General features: G+C 34.4%; 1 protein-coding gene across 5 annotated transcripts in view; it reads right to left on the reverse strand.

The window, feature by feature from the left end:
* The window catches only part of NECTIN3 (nectin cell adhesion molecule 3), a 136,600-nt gene that overhangs the window by 82,936 nt on the left and 33,671 nt on the right, over window positions 1-19,993 (reverse strand). For all 5 annotated transcript variants that reach the window (XM_081797319.1, XM_081797320.1, XM_081797318.1 and 2 more), the window contains exons 2-4: window positions 11,329-11,670; window positions 3,935-4,231; window positions 1,054-1,171 (exon numbers count right to left, since the gene is read on the reverse strand). In XM_081797319.1, the coding sequence (XP_081653445.1) occupies window positions 1,054-1,171; window positions 3,935-4,231; window positions 11,329-11,670 (757 nt within the window). The remainder of the gene's footprint in view (window positions 1-1,053; window positions 1,172-3,934; window positions 4,232-11,328; window positions 11,671-19,993) is intronic.

The raw sequence follows: 19,993 nt of genomic DNA on the forward strand, positions 1-19,993 counted from the left end.
AGAATGGGAGAAGATATTTGCAAATGACACTACAGACAAAGCGCTGATTTCCAAGATCTATAAAGAACTTCTCAAACTCAACACCCAAAAAACAAATAATCAAGTCAAAAAATGGGCAGAAGACATGAACAGACACTTCTCCAAAGACCTACAAATAGCTAACAGACACATGAAAAAATGTTCATCATCATTAGCCATCAGGGAAATTCAAATCAAAACCACACTGAGATACCACCTTACATCAATTAGAATGGCAAAAACTGGCAAGGCAAGAAACAACAGATGTTGGAGAGGTTGTGGAGAAAGGGGAAACTGTTGGTGGGAATGCAAGTTGGTACAGACACTTCGGAAAACAGTGTGGAGGTTCCTCAAAAAATTAAAAATAGAGCTACCCTATGACCCAGCAATTGCACTACTGGGTATTTACCACAAAGCCACAGATGTAGTGAAAAGAAGGGCCATATGCACCCCAATGTTCATAGCAGCAATGTCTGCAATAGCCAAACAGTGGAAAGAGTCCAGATGCTCCTCAAGAGATGAATGGATAAAGAAGATGTGGTCCATATATACAATGGAAAATTACTCCACCATCAGAAAGGATGAATCCCCAACTTTTACATCAACATGCATGGGACTGGAGGAGATTATGCTAAGTGAAATAAGTCAAGCAGAGAAAGTCAATTATATGGTTTCCCTTATTTGTGGAAATAAGGAATAGCATGGAGGACATTAGGAGAAGGAAGGGAAAAATGAAGGGGGGGGGGAAATTGGAGGGGGAGACGAACCATGAGAGACTATGGACTCCGAGAAACAAACTGAGGGTTTTAGAGGGGAGGGGGTGGAGGGATGGGCTAGCCCGGTGATGGGTATTAAGGAGGGCATGTACTACATGGAGCACTGGATGTTATACGCAAACAATGAATCGTGGATCACTACATCAAAAACTAATGATGTATTGTATGGTGATTAACATAACATAATTGAATTAAATTAAAAAAAAAAAGAATGCTTTTCACTAAATAATTTCCCTTTAGAAGTATGTGATATTATTACCTGCTCCACACAGATTTGAAGGGTGGTGGATTTGCATCAGCATTACACTTGAGATTAACACCTTTTCTTCCTACAAACCAATTCCCATCATAGCCTGTTACCGAAACTTCTGGAGCATCTATAAAATAAATGCATAACAGTACAAATTATCTTTTGTTAATGATAAATGCAACATGTAATGACAAAGCATTAACATAATGACTAAACTTCAGAAGAACAGAAATCATTTTTCCTTCTGTCAATATACATAACCATTGTGGAAGACTGTAGTTAATAAATATTAGTTGACTGAAAGAATAAGTGCATGAATAGACAATGAGTACCCAAACACTAGGTAACTATACCAAGTACAGTTCTAGTTATTATGGACACTGAATATAAGGATATTCACAAACATATAATCACCAAGAACAAAATATAAGAGTCCTATTATGAGAAGTGTAGATTTATGAACAAAGGAAATACATTATACTATTTAATTTGATGAGACATGGCATTTAAGTTCCAAGTCCATATAAAACTGTCTTCAAAGAAATGTTTAATCGGAAAGAAAGTATCTCCTGAGAGATACAAAGTCAATTACAGAGATTAGATTCCCTGTATTACAATTAATTAATATTCTATGGGTAAGGAGAGATGTGACACAAACTTTCTAAGGCTATAATTACAACTAAAGTAAGTTATCTGTGGCCTCAACTGTTCTAAAACATTAAATTTTAACCATTCAATGCACCCAAACGTCTTTTGGTATATGTGCAATATAGTTAGTTAAATAAGCAATTATCCATATTTACCAGCAATATAAATTTATGCATTTAAGCCATACAATCCAATACGAATCATTCATTCAACATCATATTGTTTAACTCCTAATAAGTGGCAGGCACTGTTTTAGGCATTTGGTATAAATACAGACTCTGTATTCGTAAAATTTATTTTCCCATAGTTTTTAATAAGGAAGAGAATATTTTAAAAGTATTAAACTAAAACCTGTTATGAGAGCAAGAAGGAAAAGAACAGGATGATATAGAGAAGAAGAACCTAATTTAGACTGGGGATGAGGCTGAGGAAGGTCATGAAAGCTTCCCTAAGGAAACGTCACTTATGCATAGTACAGGGACCCTCCTGTGAGTTACACAGTAAACTAGATAAAGAGTACAGGATCAGATGGGAAGTCAGAGACCAGGTCAGTTCAATTCTGTCAGGTAAGCTTGATCTATTATCAAGCAATGTTTACAAAAAAGAGTAGTAAAAAATTAAACTTACACTAAAGTACAATTAATTACCTTAGTAATTTTAAGAAAGAAATGCCTGCCTCATAAATGACAAGAATTAACATTTTTGTAACTTACAACTGGTACTAAAAAATGTTGCTGAAAGAACAGTAGAGAGATCTGTGAGTTTAATTTCTTTTAATAGGAGGAGGGAATAGGTATTAAGGTAAGGTATCCCCAAAGAAAACCTCTAAATTTTGAGATCTGAACTTTGGATATAAGATTTTATCTCCTTAAACTGTATTCACATGTTTTATAGGTCCCAATTAAAAAGATGAAAAAAATCATGAGTACTCTAAGAATATTTTAGGAGCAAGGCAATAAATCTAAGCCATAATTATATAAGTCTTACATTAAAAGAAATATTTAGGATTGCATTCAAGCAAACAACAATCAAAAAAGCATAATGTACATAATACAAATGAAGAAAATTTCAGTCAATTACTAGATACAAGGAAGGACATTATATTTAAGAAAAATATTAATAGTACTTACAATTGGGATCTGAATTTTACAAGAAAAAGGAAAAAGTTAAGAGTCTGTGAAAGTAAGGTAGGAAAAGGAAAAAGAGAAATTTTAATTGGATTCTCCAGAGAAGTGAAAAGAAGGTATCTGCACTCAAGAATAAAATGGTAGTAACATTCATGTAAGATAACTTCCCAAGTTCAACCCTATAAATGTTGAAAAAGATTCTTAGAATTAGCTTTAGAAACCATTACATCAAGTGTAACGAATATGTGCAATTTAAAATTCCATGTATGTCATATCAAAAAATAAAACACTAAGAACAAAAACTGTAACGCCTCCTTTTAAAAACCTATTAATTTTCATTATCCTTGTTTTAAGTTACGTGCATTATCACTTTTTCTTCTGCTCAAAATTTTTAAATGCAACACAAAGAATGTGTCAACAACTGAGCTAACGTATAGGAAAAAGTATATACACATACGTATATACACATACAAACTTTACACACAAGGGAGCATCCCTTAACAAAAAAATAAAAACAGGAGACGGGCCAAGCTTTGAACCTTATCTACAATGGTTATTATCCCAATGATGTCTTTAAAATACTGTCTTACTATATGAGAATCTTACAACATGAACAGTAAAATCAGATGAGAAATAGTCCTGGAAAAACAAAGATTTTCAAACTAATTAATATGCATCTAGGCAGTAAAAGATTCTTGCTGAAAACATCATGGGTAGCATGAATAAAACTGAGTAATAGTTAAATTAATCGAACTGGCAAAGTAGTTGTTTGTCTCTAAGTATTGCACATTTTGAGGTATAAATTTCCACAATTTGCTTAAGTCCAGCCTATTTTTAAGATCTAAAAAGGAGAAGGCTAAATAATTTTAGGTTGGAGAGCGACTTTAAAGTCACTGTCCATCTTTACAAACTAATAAAAATGTTCTGGTTAAACGAAATTTCCATGAAGGTATTTTTAAAAATTAAGAAAAAAAAAAGTCAATAACGAAAAGATGTAAGAATATCTGAATATTAAATATTCAAACTAACAAGTCTGACATAGAATTATGTCACAGGGAGAAAGTTAAAATAAAATGCATGACATGTTTAAAAAGCAAATGTTATTGTTTACTTACACTGTATATCTAATATGAAAGAATATCGGATGTCCTTTTCCAAGGCTGGATGTTTTACAACACAGGTAATCCGCCTTCCTCTAGCAAATCTGGTTGGAAACAGCTTGTACTGGCTGACAACTGTTGCCGTTTCATTTGGAAAAGAAGTTGTAGTGGATTCCATTTCACCAAGATCACCTTCCCAGTCAATATGTGCAACTGGTTTTCCAGTGGCTGCGATACAGATGGCTGCTACCGTTTCATTTCCTCCATCAATTAAAGAATCTGGCCCTTTTATCAGGCTCACAGTGGGCTCAACTGTTCAAATTTTAAAAAATAATTAGTCACATTTCAAAGAAGAATATATTTACATCTTTCCAAGCCGTATCTAGCCATATTTCATAAACTTAGAGGCAAATGCATATAAAATCTACACATACGCTTTTAAGTAATGCCAACATCAGCTGGATTCTTGGAAGAGAAGATCATGAGCCAAGACTAACAAGAAGCTCAGCAAGACTTGAAACCCGTAAAGAAGGTTCTCCCTGGGAGAGATACGATTTTTCTTTATAGGGACCGATGAGTTTGCCCCAAAGTTAGTATATGAAAAATTCCTGTAAGTTGGATAATTTTCATTATGAGATTTTAAATATTACTCTGAAAGGGGAAAAGATGTAGTTTTAAGACACAGTGCTTCATTTTGCAGCAAAAATGCTTATAGAAAATATAAATTAAGTTACCAGTATGGAAACTACACTGTTAAAATGTAACGTCAATAATAGTTACATTTATTAGAATGTGTATCCCATTATCTTATTCTAGTATAAGAAAGGTCCTTAGCAAGTGAAAGTAACCTTAATGTTTAGACCTTTCAATCTACTTTCCATATATCCTATCTCTTCATATTTTCCAGCAAATTTCATGTGCTTCTTTCTACATAAATTCCTCAGTCTCACCTCATAAATTGTCTCAAGCCTACAGTTTATTCTGTATATTAAGTTTTTATCTCAATAACTTATTTATTTCCAAAATTTCCAAACGGTTTTCAATGCCATCTGTTCTTGATTTGTGTCTAACTATTTTTGTTTCATAATCTACTCGAGATACTAATATTTTCCTTATGTATTTCCTTATGTATTGTATAAGATGTATTATTGTAAAATAACAAAGGGGAAAGTACATACAACACATGTAATGAATACTTTATATTGTAAACAACACACATCTTAATGGAAAACATTAGTACCTTCCAGGTCACTCAACATGCTTCTTGATCTTAACACCTACCTGCCCTAGTATGAAATCATTATACTGACTTTGGAAATAAATTTTTGCTTACTTTCCATGACAGGTCTACAAGCAACAACTACGAAGCCAAACAACAATGGCATTTTACCTGTTTCTGAACTTTACATGAATGGTATTGAACTATATGCATTTTTTTTTGACTCAACTTTGTGCTCCTGAGATTAATTTATTTGAGAATAATCAGACTTAATTTATTATTTTGGAATTCGGGGTTCTTTTTACTTTTAATTTTTAAATCATTTAAATTTCCATGCAATTCTATAAATTATCAACTGCTATACAGTTTATTTACCATTGGACATTGGTGCTATTTCCTGTTGAGTATAAACAATTTTACAAGAAACGTTCTCATTGGTGTATCATGGTATATTTGTACGGGTGTTTCTCTAGTTTGTCCCTTGGAGTGGAATTGCTACTACTCTTTAATTTCAACTTTACGAGATAATGCCAAAAAGCTTTCCAAAGTAACAATTTACTCCCAATCTTAGAGATCCTATCAGTTCAGACACTCACCACAGTTGATACTGTCTGACTTCTCAATGTCTGTCCACCTTATATATAATGGCGTATTGTCGAGACTGTATTTTTTAATTTCTCATATTATGAATGAGGTTAAAGGTCTTTCCATGTTTAGGCCATTTGGAATTTCTTCTGCAAAATGCCTATTAAAGCCAACTGCTTTTTCTTATTGATTTGGAAGGAGAGCCCTTTTTTAAATGACATGTGGTAAAAATATCCTCTCTACTAGTTTAGGGCTTATCTTTTTGCCCAATGGTGTGTTTTGATGAGCAGAAGTTTTTAATGCAAATGTACTAAAATTGATCAGTTTTTAATTTCTTTTATTGTTAACTGCTTTTATACACTAAAAATTACTTCGCTACTTTAAGGCCAATTACTATGTGATTTTTTTATAGTTTCCTGCAGAAATTTTATAGATTGACTTATCTCTTCAAATGTTAAATGATGCTATTTAATAATCTGTATCTGATAATTCCAACATCCTATATCTTTGCATGTCTGTTTCTGTTGTCTTATTTGTGCTGGCTGCTCCTTGTGAGGTCTTCTTTACTTGTATACCTGCCGATTCAAGGAGACTATATGCCTGTGTTTGAATAACTAAGGTAGAAATAATGTGAGGTCTAGAATAAAGATACTTTTCCTCTAGAAAAGATCTGAGTTTTCTTCTGCCAAACTCCTGAAATCACTAACCAGTCCAGGATCTCCTGAATTTAAGATCAAACCACTTAGGTCATTATAAACCTGTAAGTCTATAAGAAGGCTGGTTTATTTCTAGTTTCCTACTATTCCGAAAATGTAAGCCTTTGGATACCAGGTGAATAAGAGAAGAGTTATTAGACATCCCCCATCTTGAGCGGAACTACACTTAGAAATTTGTCTGTCTTCTCAAGGCTTTCAAAATCGCAGCTTAGCATCTCAGGTGTTTCTTCTCAATTATCAAAAGTCCTCAGGTTGAATGCAACTTTCAGTGCTAGGCTTATTTCTGTTTTTACCTACTCCTAGATTTTGATCTACTTATATTTCTCACTATGTTCTTACTTCCTTGAAGCTTTCGATGGTATTTTATATTTCACTCCCATGGGAGAGTTGGTCTGAACAACTTACGCCATCATTAATAGAAACTTTTAAAGTCAATTTTAAGTTACGTTATTTCTGTTTTTTCTGAAGGGAATCAATCTGGTTGTAGACTTTATTTGCTTTCTAAAGTTACTTTTCTCATATATTTCAATATTTTAGTTAACTTCTCTATAACCTTCCCTGTCTAGCAGTTTTGCTGTTGCTTCCTCTTAAGATGCTACCAATGCCGTGTACTTGAATGGAGGGAACATGGTTTTCCCAGCCCTGTGTGAACACCAGGATTGTTACTTAGATCTAATGCTTTCTGCTGGTTCTTTCCCCAAACCTCAAAAGCTTCCTCTCCCATGGACACAGATCAGTACTAACCCAAAGACTTCAGAGGGCCCTTCTGTAGATCTCTAAAACACACACTCTCTGATGCTCTCTGCTTTCCAGTATTTCTGCTCCACGAATTCTAATCACCTGTCCTCCCTGAATTCCAGTATGTCTCTTTTACTCCCTGACACCATCATTCTCTGCTTCAAATCCTTGTCACTGAGCCTGGAAACTGCCTAAGGAGGAAGCTAGAACATTATGGCGACTCACCTTGTTTGTTTTCCTTCTTTCAGGGATCATAATCCTACATTGCTTATTGTCCAATGACTAAAAACTGTTTCTTATTTGCCTGGTTTCTTGTTCTGAGAGGGTAAATCCAGTCCCTGTATTCCATCATCCACAGCAAGGGAAGTCTATTTTTTTTTTAATTATGTTCAGTTAGCCAACATATAGTGGAAGTCTATATTTTTACTGCAAAAGCAGTATTTCTAAAAATTGGGAAAATGGGGAAAAATTACCCACAACGACAATATCCTAATGCAGTTATTATCATTTTCTTGGCATACCTACAATTTTTTGGGTCTTCTCCTCAGGCAGCAACACTTCTCTTAACCATAATTTTAACAACTATAAAGTATCCCATCAAGAGAAGTAAGCAATTGCAAAACAACTGTTCTACTGTGGGGCATTTGTTGCTAAATTTTCCCAAAGCTTTTTTGTTATATCACATTCCCTTAATTTGGTTTCTATTAATACCACTCCACTGAAACTCTAATGTTACCATGTAATCTAGGCTTAATATTTTTGTTTGCCATTCTCTTTGACTAATTTGGTAGAAATTCAAACTTTGACACAGTTCTTCACATTCAGTTCCAAAAGAATTAAGTACTAATGCCTTAAGGTACCTGTTCTAAGTAATGAATTGTCATCTGGGCTGTACATTTAGAATACGAGCTGTGCACCATTCTTAGGAAAACTGAAAAAATGGTTATTCAAACCATGTTCTATAGGGCTTAATACTCACTGTGGAAAAAAAACTGCTAGAATAATCTTAAAACTTTTATCTTCTCCTGTTACAAGTAGTATTATTTTGCCTGAGTTTTTCTCAAAGCTCTCGTTGAGCTCTTCATCTCTATTTCTTCTAACCTTTGCCCTAATAAATACTGGGTTCTGGGCCTTCAATTACTGTTTGCATCTCCCTTAGAAATTTTTATCTGATACACACTACTATCTACATGATCTCTAATTTTCTTCAATTTTGATACAAGGCCTGACTCCACAGTTTCTAACCACCTGCCTGGTGTTGTCTGCCTATATATCCTCAAACTCAATAAAGCAAATGCCTCCCAATCTTAGCCTCCCAGTCCCAACACCTGGTTTTCATTCAGACACGTCCATTGGAATTAATAACACAATTTACTCAATCACCAAGGTTCAAAACCTGTTTATGTTCAAACCTCCTTTGTTTCTTGTATCCAATCAGTTACGAAGTCTTGACAGCTATTCCTTTGTAATAGCTCCCTTCTTCCCTCAAGTGGCGGAAATCAGAAAATTAATTTCAAGCTTTCATGGCCACATGACTGAGGGATTATGATTTTAGGACTTCATTTCAATCCATCAAAAACACCAGACTAATCTTCATAAATCACAACTTTTATCACATTACTCCCTGAATCTCATCTACTATGACTTAAATATCCCTCCAAGCAAGGTGAGAAGGTGATCAAAGCAGTGTTTCTCAAACTGTATTCTGCATACAAATCACTTAGAAATCCTGCTAAAATGTAGACTTATCATTCAGTAAGTTTGGGAGGAGCCTGAAATTCTGTATTTCTAACAAACTCCCAAGTGCTGCCAATGCTGCTGGTTCAGCAACCACACTTCACATAGCAAGAGTCTGAGGGTAAAAGACCTTACCTTACACCTTACACCAACTTGGCATTTCTTAGTAATACAAAGCTCAAATTCCCTATCATAACATTCAAGTTACTTTAATGCAGTCCTACTCAACCTTTCTAGCCTTCAATTCTGGTACTTTATATAAATCCTCTGAACAATCAACAAATTATTCAGTGGTTCCATTAATGAGGGTTCTCAACAATGAGCGATCTCTCCCCTCCTCTTCCAGAGGACACTTGGCAATGTCTGGAGACATTCTAAGCTGTCATAACTGCTACTAGCATCTGGTGGGTAGAGGTCATGGATGCTACCAAACAGTCTACAATGGACATGACACCTCACTACAACAAAGAATTCCAGCCCAAAATGTCAACAATGCTGACGCTAAAAAGAACTCTGCCCTAATGTATGTTGTTTTCTGCCTCCCTGCACTGGCTCATTTATTCTCCCTATACTTACTTCCCTTTTGCTTACCCCAAACCTACCCAAAATTCAAGGACTTTTGTAGACTACTAAGTTTCACCAATCCATTCCTACACCCTACTTAAATAACACTTAAATGGTGTATGACTGCTAAATACTAGGAACTCTTGTAGGCCTGAGAGAGATACAGTTAAATTTTGAAGTACAGAGTTGCAGTCCACCATGTGTTTACAATGGAGAAAACACACAACAAACAGTATGGTAACTGCAGCAATAGCTAAGTTCAAGATACAATGGCAAAAGAGCCAAAAAAGAAAAAAGAAAAAAAAACACATCAAACTGCAAGTGGGTATATATTTCAACAATGGCTTCTAAAAGGCTGTGGTTTGATAAATAGCAGTTAAATACAAGAATGTAGGAAGAGAGGAAGAAAAAGAAAGCAATCCAAGAAGAAAGAAAAACACATGTAAAACATAAACAGGTATTACCAGAACTGCAAATAGTTCATCATGATTATTAAATTTGTGTTATTAGGAAAAGTGGAGCAAGCGATGAAATACATGAAGCTAGAGACGTAGGCATGGGTAAAATCATGAGTAGTCTTGTACTATAAACAGTCTTAAGTTTTAAACCACTGAGTACTGTATTAATTTAGGGGGAATTACTAAAATTTATGGCAAAAAAAGCCTTTATTCCCATGGGTTCCCTCTTCCACACACAAACTATTATTTTCTAGCCAATGAACTTCTTTTGTGACCTTTTTTACCCTGATGGCCTGCACTTGATTTTTCAGATATTTATTTTATGCCTTGCCTTCTCATCAAAATGTTTCTCAAAAGTATCAATTTCATAAACATGAGTTATATTTTCCCACAGCTGTTCGGGCAGTGTCATAAACATATGAAGTCCTCAAATATTTAATTTTATTTCTATTTTTAAATAGTATCTTTCAACATGAAAAAATATCTGACAGAGCTGGATGAAATGGCTCTCCTGCATGTCAGAGACCCTGAAATGATGCCTTTAAATCTTAGGGGCTGTGAACTTGTTCGCTGCTGGGGAAGCAGAAACTAAGACCAAGTGAGGAGCACAAAGGGCTTTTTACTGGAGTGTAACACCCAGGAGGAGAGTGAAGGAGGGTTAGGGAGGGGAGCTATCAGCAGATCCAACCAAGTCCCCAACAGACAAACAGGTAGATGCAGAGCAGAGTGCCCATTAAAGGAGTCCTACTGTGAGTGGAAATGGCTAAGGTTGCTATTAATCTTTACTCTATTATTCTAAAAGTACAAGCCAGTATTTCCAAATTGGTATACCTTTCACTGCAAGTGGCTATCTTAATGCTGATAAGCTCATTTTAAATTCCACCATAAATTCTAACTGTTATCAGATAGGAAAAAGCAGAAGATTGCTCATTATGAGCAATGGCCCAAGATTTAAACAGCTATGAAATGCACAGTAGCAGAAATAAAATTTCATTTCAGAAACAAACATGAAGTTTATCAATGGCTCTAAAACAACCCATTTAAATAAATGGAAAAGGTTATTTAAAAAGGAAGGTTTGAAATTTTGAGAAAGAATACTGAAAATGTCAAAAACACTGAGCACTTAGTATTATAAATAAAAAACAATTATTTCATGAAGAAAGTAAAATAACTAAGAACCACATAGCATTATATAGATAGGTAGGTAGATACAAAATTTTGTTTAAATTGAGACAGCCGAGAATCACAGAATTTTAAGACAAAACTTGAAAAATCACATTTGAATTATTTCAAATCTAGATTTATATATATACAATTACTTTAAAATCTTGAAAAAACTTTTCCTATAATCCTTGCCACTACCACCAAAATATACAATTCAAGCATACCTACCTAATACAGTTACAGTTGTAGAGGACTGAGCATTTCCAAGCGGGAATGTAACAGCTTTGCATATGTATTTTCCAGAATCAGAGAATCCTATGTTATGTAGAGTAATTGTCGCATCATTAAGTGAATAGTTTTTAAATAAGACTCTTCCCTGATACTCTCCTTGAACAGAGAATCCATACTGAGGATGATGAACTGCAACAGTCTGTGAACTTTTGCCATGGATCTTCTCCCATGAAATTTGTGTTATAGTTTCATTTACTTCAATTAAACACTTCAGTGAAACATTCTTTCCCCATACTGCTGTGACATGTGGCTCCACAATAATTGGCCCAGCTAAGGCACCTATGGGGGAAAAAATAGTTCTTAAAATAGAAAGAAGCTATACTAACATATATCATTCTCCCTCCCTTCTTCTTTCCCTCTGTCCCTCCCACAAGCCCTTCTATAGGTGCTCACCTGCGTGTCCATGCACATTCACATACACACATACATTTATGACTAAATAATAGGAAGGACTCAAAAGAGGCAGATGTTCCCAGGGCTGAATGTTAGACCCAAAGAGTGACTCTCAGATAAATCAAATACCTGCCAATATGTGTTGCAGTGGAAAAAGCACTAGATTGGACCAAGAATAAGCTTGGAAGGAGATTATTCCCCAGTCAAGCCTCCAGATGAGATCCCAGCCCTAACTGACACCTTGACTGCAGTCTTGTGAAAGACTCTTAGGCAAAGAAACCAGCTGAGCCATGCATGAATTTCTGACACAAAGAGGGATAATAAATGCATGTCGTTTTAAAGCCACTGAACTTTAGGGTAATTTATTACTTCGCAGTAGATCACTAATACATGAAGGATCTGTCAAACCAAATATAATACTAAAGTATCTTCTGGAGGGTTCCTCTATCAAGAAGCTCTATAAAAAACTTCATTTAAGACAGACCAACTACCAGAAAGCATTAATTTAAAAAACATTTATGTAAATGTGAAATCAATTTTTTTTCCCTATTTCGTGGATGAAGAAAAAAATCCCACAAGCAAAAGTTAAAATGAAATGACATCAAACTTCTCCCCTGTAATACTGACTTCCTTGGGCCAAATCTAAATTATTTTAGGACAAATAAGACTAATATTTATGAATACTAAAGTCAAGCAAGATGCTGCTCAGTGACAAGTATATTGGAACATATATATAAGCCCTTGGAGAGTGTATGACTCACATGTCTCCTGACAAAATAAATATTCAAATTCAGAAGTAAATCAATATAAACACTCACACATGGAAACTGTAAAAACAATACATTGTATAAATATCATCTTTGAAATTTAAAGTTATGTCTTATTAATATTCTTAAATACAAAAATGTAGAGGGTATCACTTTAAAAATAACCAAGAAAAATGTGTTTAAACATGTTCAAGGAGATCTAAACAACAACAAAAACTTTACAAATTATTATTTCCACCAGCCCTTTTTGGGAGGAAAAAACCATAAATGTATAAGTAAAATATAAAGAAATAGACAAACTATACCATCCAAATTGTAAATGAATTAAAAAATAGTAAGTAAACAAACAAGAGAGCAAACTGTACCATCTAGGAAATGACTGAAGATGTATTACAAAAAAGGATGACATAATAAAAAAAAATAAAAATAAAAAAATAAATTATCATAAAAACAAAACAAAACAAAAAAGGATAGACAATTCACACTGACTATACTTAACAGTTATGGAAGAAAAAGGTTTTTTTAACCAGTGTCCCAAAAAAGTATCAAGTCCTCAAAATTTACCATTGTGTTCTATCATGCTTTCAAGTGTAGATAATTACTAAGCTTTTAAAATTAATCCAAGACATATACATTTTATAAGTACTGTAATGTATTTTAGCAAGCTATCATAAGCCTAGTACTAAACCAAAAATATACAAAGGACAATTTATGAATATTAAAATTTTCACATATTATGAAATAATACCCAGCTTTGTGTTTAAAGAAAAAGACACAATGACAAAGTAGGATATTCCAAGACTGTAAGGATATTTTTAAACTATTTATCACACTGAAAGCTCACATTGACTTTCTCATTTGATGCTGAAAAGGCATTTTATAAAGTTTAGCATTCATTATCTGATTTTTTAGAAAACTCTAACAACTGAGAAAAGAAGGATTCTTAATAATAAAGTAGATTATTTTCAAATCAGTGGCCATCACCACAACACTAAAATAGAAAAAGGGGGCATTGCTATTAAAAAAAGATCAAGACAAAATGGTGCAGTATCATTATCACTGTTCAACTGACAATGGAAATTCCAGTGCAATGAGGTAAAAAAAAAAAAAAAAAAAGAAAGAAAGAAACAGGGAAGGTAAAGCATTAGAAAGGAACAGACAGAATTATTATTTGAAAAACCTATTACCTGAAAAATCTAAAAAGGCCAAGTAAAGGGCTATTAGAACAAATAATATGGGTGCATATAAAACATGCAAAATATATCCAAAATATATAATCAGCATGTTAGGATAGGTGATAACCTTTACAAATTTATTATAGAGAAGACAATATTTGTAAAACATTAATATTTCAAATGCCCATGAATAAAGTTGTAAAGAACTATAAACCTGAGCAACTGACTTGAATAAATGTAAGATATGTCATGTTCCTGTAGGAAAACTTAATACTATTTAGACATCATATCGCCCCATATCACACAAATTTCAAAGCAACTGCAGTGAAATCTCTGATAAAAATTCCTGAAACTAGACTAGTGACAATAGCTAAGAAATATTTCAAAAACAACAATGGCCCAGTAGGAGGGAGGGGAAATGCTAAAATAAAAATAATAAAAAGCTTACTATTAGTATCTGAAAACAATTTAAAGTACACAAACTGACCTATATATATACATACACACACACACAAAAATATTGATATACAACAAAGTATTTTGTATGAGTGGGGAAATAGCAAATTAGTCAAGATGCTGAAAGGACAAGAGCTAAATACTTGGAAATAGATCCCCGCTTCACACTAAGCGCGCGCGCGCGCACACACGCGCACGCACACACACACACACACACACACACACACACAAGGACTGAAGATCAAAATGTAAAAAACAGGCACATATGCCTGCACATATACTGACAATAACTTTGTATATTCTGGCAAATAACGTTAGTTACTCCTAGAGAGTGCGATACTGAGGATTAAGGAAAGAACTTTCAGTTTTTACTTTGTGTTCCTCTTTGATGTCAAAATCATTTATAAGTAATGTTCATAATAAAAGCAAATTAAAAATAAAAATAAACAGAATTAAATCCTCCTCAGGTAGAAATGGAAAAGAGATAGGATAAGGTGTTATGGACTGAGTATTTGCACTTCCCCAAATTTTTATATTACAGCCCTAATCTCTAAAGTGATAATGTCTATAGATGGGGCCCTTGTGTGGTAATCAGGTTTATGAGGTCATGAGGGTAGAGCCCCTATGGTGACATTAGTGTTCATATGAGAAAAGGAAGAAAGACAAGCTCTCTCTCTTTCTACCATGTGAGGACAAAGCAAGAAGATGGCTATCTACAAGTCAAGAAGAGGGTCCTCACCAGGAACTGAATCTGCTCACACCTTGATTTTGGACTGCTCAGCCTCCAAAACTGTGCAAAATAAGTATCTGTTGTTTAAGCCACCCAGTCCATAGTGCTTTGTTACAGCAATCTGATCTAAGACATTAAGTATCAAAATAACCTGGGAGGGATAGTGCTAAACAACTGTGCTTACAACTGGTAAGAAGTATGGCCTAGTGAGCCACCATTACTGAAGGGGGAAGTATTGGGAGAAAGGAAAAAGAAAAAATGAATCCACTGACTCAAAAACATATTTACATTATTTAAATACACTCTACAATATTTAAATAGGGAAAGCCACTCTCAGCATAAAAGAAAAGAGAGAAAAACCACCTAGAAAAGGGTTGATAGATTTGACCAGGAAAACTGACCCCCTAGTAAACAGCTTGAGTAGATTAAAAAAACTACAAATGGCTATTTTTTAGTAAGTGTTTAATTTTACTCATAAGTATTAACATAACTATCAGGTTTTACTTTTTCATCTTTTGTTTTAATATCTAGGAGATAATGAGTAATTTTTACTTTCCAATTTTTCTACAAAATTATTCTGGGTAGTTTTTGCAAAAGTAAACTTTGGCACAATTTTCTGTTGTTTCAATCCTAAAAGCTCTTAGCAAGTTTTGATAATTTGGCTCTCCCTTAGATTCCATGAGCTTCTAATAATGTATCTCCCTTTTTGTGTTTTAGTCAGCCAAAGTGAGTTTCTGTTGCCTGTAAACAAGTGTATAATACATTTCCAATCCTAGACAAAACCCAAAAGTTAAAAACCACTTCTAAGTAAGATTTTCCCCCATGGAATCTTAAAACTGTGGAGAAACAGATTCTCCACCATGGTTCTTAGACCAAAGTCACTATTCGAATGCCTCACTTATCAAGGTCTCCCAAACACTGAGACTACCCCTTCCCCCCACTTCCCCATATTAAGTGGAGTTTGACAGGAGAGCAGAAGTGTATCCTGGAGAAACATAAATGTTAGTTTCTAAAGACCTAAATTATTTGAAGTTCTTTTTTTTTTTTTTTAAGATTTTATTTATTTATTTGACAGAGAGAGAGAGAGAGCGAGAGCAGGAACACAAGCAGGGGGAGTGGGAGAGGGAGAAGCAGGCTTCCCGCGGAGCAGGGAGCCCGATGCGGGACTTGATCCCAGGACCCTGGGATCATGACCTGAGCCGAAGGCAGACGCTTAACGACTGAGCCACCCATGCGCCCCTGAAGTAAGTTCTTCATTAAGAGTGATATAAGTCTAGAATATAAAGAGGCTAAGGAACAGCAAAGACTTGAACTTTTCATATCTGGCAAGACCCTACCTGACATTGTCAGAAGGCGTTCCTGGCTACTATACACTCTAGAGGCCAAAGAAAAACATGCCATTTGTACCATTAACTAATTAATTGACCTTATCATCCTTTCAGAGAGAAAGAGAGAGAAATGAGTGTTTTCTTCCTACTTGTAGCTCCCATGAAAACACTAGAACCATGAAAATAAAACTGTCTGGATTTTTCATGTATATTTGAACAGTCAGTCAGGTTTTAGAGCGTACAGAGAACACAAATCATTTGAAAATATTCAAAAGGAATTGTGACAGAAAAATAAAATGTAATGATTCGTGTATGATAACTTCTATGGGTTATTTAGAAACAAAAACAAAATGATTGACATTCATATTAGAGATCACATTGAAGTGTCTGAAATGCAAGTATAAAGTGACAACAGTTCACTTTCCTACCTCTCCCACTACCAACAATGAACCAAAAAGTAATAGAAGTTATCACAAATCTATCTTTAATACTACCTTTTTTGGTACTTTGTTATTATTTTTTTAACCATATCTCATTTTCAAACTATGGAAACGGCAGGCATCTTGGACATTTTAGGTCCCAGGATCTTTCAAATGTTACGATCTACAAAATAAGTATACGCAAATATTCTACAAATCAAACTTTACTGTACTCTATGTCCAAATACAAATAAAACCTCCAAAAATCTCTAAGGTATGGACCCTTTCAGACTCCTCAAATTTAGACTAATTTTTAAAGCAACAACTGAAGTAGTATACATTTTCAAGAAACTAGCAAAATCACAGTGTCTAGGTATTCTCAACAATTTCGGCATACTTAAATTTTAGATGAATCAGATTTATCACTAGCACATTCAATAATTAATTTGAATTGTTTTAAGTGTTTAAGTCACATGAGCTTTAAAAATATAAAAAAGTCTTTTCAACAACATCCCCAAACAACACTCAAAACAGAAATAAGCACAGAAGAGTGAAGCCAAGTGAATTAAATAATATAATGTAAGGACTAACTATAATGGCAAACTCAAATACTATTAGAATATGAGAGAATCTCTAACTTCTTGTCATGTTTTAATTAGAAAAATTAACTCTGAGATCACAGGAGGTCCTACAGCCTAAAGAAGAAACTGGATTACATACTAAAAATGATGGAGAAAACCCAAGACCATTCATTTATCAGGATGAATTAGGTACACGCTTTTGTACCAGGTACTGTTCTAAGTACTGGGTATAGTACTGAACAGCTGCCCCTGTCTTTATGCAGTTTACATTCTAATCGGAGAGAAAGAACTAAAATAAAAAGATATCAGATAGTAAGAACTATGGAGGTAACAGTGATTGGTTTAGGGTACCACCGTAGCTTTTTTAAGGGCACTAGCATAGCTTTTTTTTGATGCAGGAGAGAGAAGATGGGATTTGAATCAGGATAATCAAAGTGGTAGTGGTAAGCAGTAGTCAGATTCTGGATATACTGTATTGTAAAACAACAACAAAAAAAACAGCAAAACAAAACAGGATTGCTGGTGGAACAAAAAAACTGGGTCTGAGAGAAATAGAGAAGCCAAAATTACTCCAAAGTTTTTGACATGAGCAAGTGAAACGAAAAGAGTTGGCCATTTACCAAAATGAGAACTAACAAGCGGAACATTTTTAAGGGTTAGAGGTAGACAGGAATTCAGAAGTAGTTTTGGACTTGCCTATTTCACAACCAAATGCGTACTGTTGAATAAGCAGCTGGCTATATAAGAATACGCTGTTATAAGATATAAGAATATAACTTTCTGGAGAAAGTGACAGACTGAAGATACAAATTTAGACCAATCATCACATAAAAGGTATATAAAGTCATGAGACTGAATGAAACCACCTACAAAGTATTATAACAGCATTCAGACCAAGCATCCATGGTGCATTCAAACATTTAAAGATTTGGAAGTTGAGTAGAATTCAAAAAAAGATGACAAAGACTAGTCAGGGAAGAAAGAAGAATCCTGCACTGTTAGTGAAGCAAGCACCTTGAAAGAGAGAGTGATCAGTTATTCCAAATATTACCAACTGGCCAAAAAAGAAGAACCAGGAAGTAACCAATGAATTTAGCAACTGTCTTAGTGAGTGGTGAGGATAAATGCCTGGCTGGAATAGATTTATAATAGTACAGAGACCTCTGCTTGTAGACAAGGAGTAGTAAAGGGATTTACCCCTCTCCTTCTTGAAACAACCATTTCAAGACAACAATCAACAGGCAACAAAGAATATTGATCCTGAGGGATAGTAAACATACAAGGTAAGCCCAGTAATTGGCCTCAGCTTACCACCTGGCATGAATTCCAAGCCCTTAACATAGAGAGAGAGAATCTAACAGCCAAGAAATCTCCCTGAGTTCTATCCAACACTGTACAATCAAGAAGAAAAAGAAATAAAAGACATCTAGATTAGGGAAAAAAAAATGTATTTGCAGAAAACAATCATCTGTGTGAAAAATCTGATGGATTTTCTACAAGAAAGCTACTATAACAAGGGTATTTAGCAAGGACAGTAGTTCTTATATAGCACCTAAGATCAATATCAATTTTATTTCCATGTGTTAACAGTGAAAAATTGGGGAAAAAAATTTAAAACACTGCTGTTATAACATCAAAAGAAAAAAAAGATGAAATGGGGACAGATCTGACAAAAGGTATGAAAAACCTACAGTTAAAACTACAAAATTTGCTAAGAGAAATTAAAGACCTAAATAAATGGAAAGATAAACTTTTCTCATAGGTTAGAACTCAATATTCTTAAAATATTAATTTTTTCTAAATTGAGCTACTGATTAAACACAATCCCAATCTGAATCCAAGCAGATTTTTTAAAAAATTCACAAGTTTTTTTTTTCTTAAAATTCACATGGACGTGCAAATGTAAATTTTTGTGACTTTAGGTTGGCAAATATTTCTTAGGTATGTTACCCAAAAGCACAATTGGTGGATTTCTTTTTTTTTTTTTTTAAAGATTTTATTTATTTATTTGAGACAGAGAGAATGAGAGAGAGAGAGTACATGAGAGGGGGGAGGGTCAGAGGGAGAAGCAGGCTCCCTGCCGAGCAGGGAGCCCGATGCGGGACTCCAGGATCATGACCTGAGCCGAAAGCAGTCGCTTAACCAACTGAGCCACACAGGCGCCCTCAATTGGTGGATTTCATAAAAAATTTTCTACTCTTCAAAATACACTCTTAAGACAAGCCATTTAATGGGGAAAAAAACTTTGCAGAACATATCTGATAAAGGATTTATATCTGATAAAGAACTCGAATGCAAAATACATGAAGACCTCTTAAAACTTCATAAAAAGAAAACAAGCCAATAAAAAAAATGAGCAAAAGATCTGAACAGACACATCACCCAATAGTACATGAATAGGTGCTCAACATCATTAGAGAAATGCAAATTAAGACCACAATAAGATACCACTACTCATCCATTAGAGAGGCTAAAATCAAAAAGACTGAAATACCAAATGTTAGAGAGAATGTGGAGGAACTGGAGCTCTTCATTGCTGGTTGAACTGCAAAATGGTACAATCACACTGGAACACACCAGCAGTTTCTTAAAAGTTAAATATACAAGCACCATATCATTCACCCATTTCATTCTTGTGTCTTCACTCATTAGAAAGGAAAACATGTGTCTATACAAAGACCTGTACACAAATGTTCACAGCAACTTTATTTATTTTTTAAGATTTTATTTATTTATTTGAGACAGAGAGTGAA

Source organism: Leptonychotes weddellii, chromosome 1 (assembly GCF_054177405.1).
Source record: "Leptonychotes weddellii isolate Sample4059 chromosome 1, ASM5417740v2, whole genome shotgun sequence".
In the NCBI taxonomy this organism is placed as follows: Eukaryota; Metazoa; Chordata; class Mammalia; order Carnivora; family Phocidae; genus Leptonychotes; species Leptonychotes weddellii.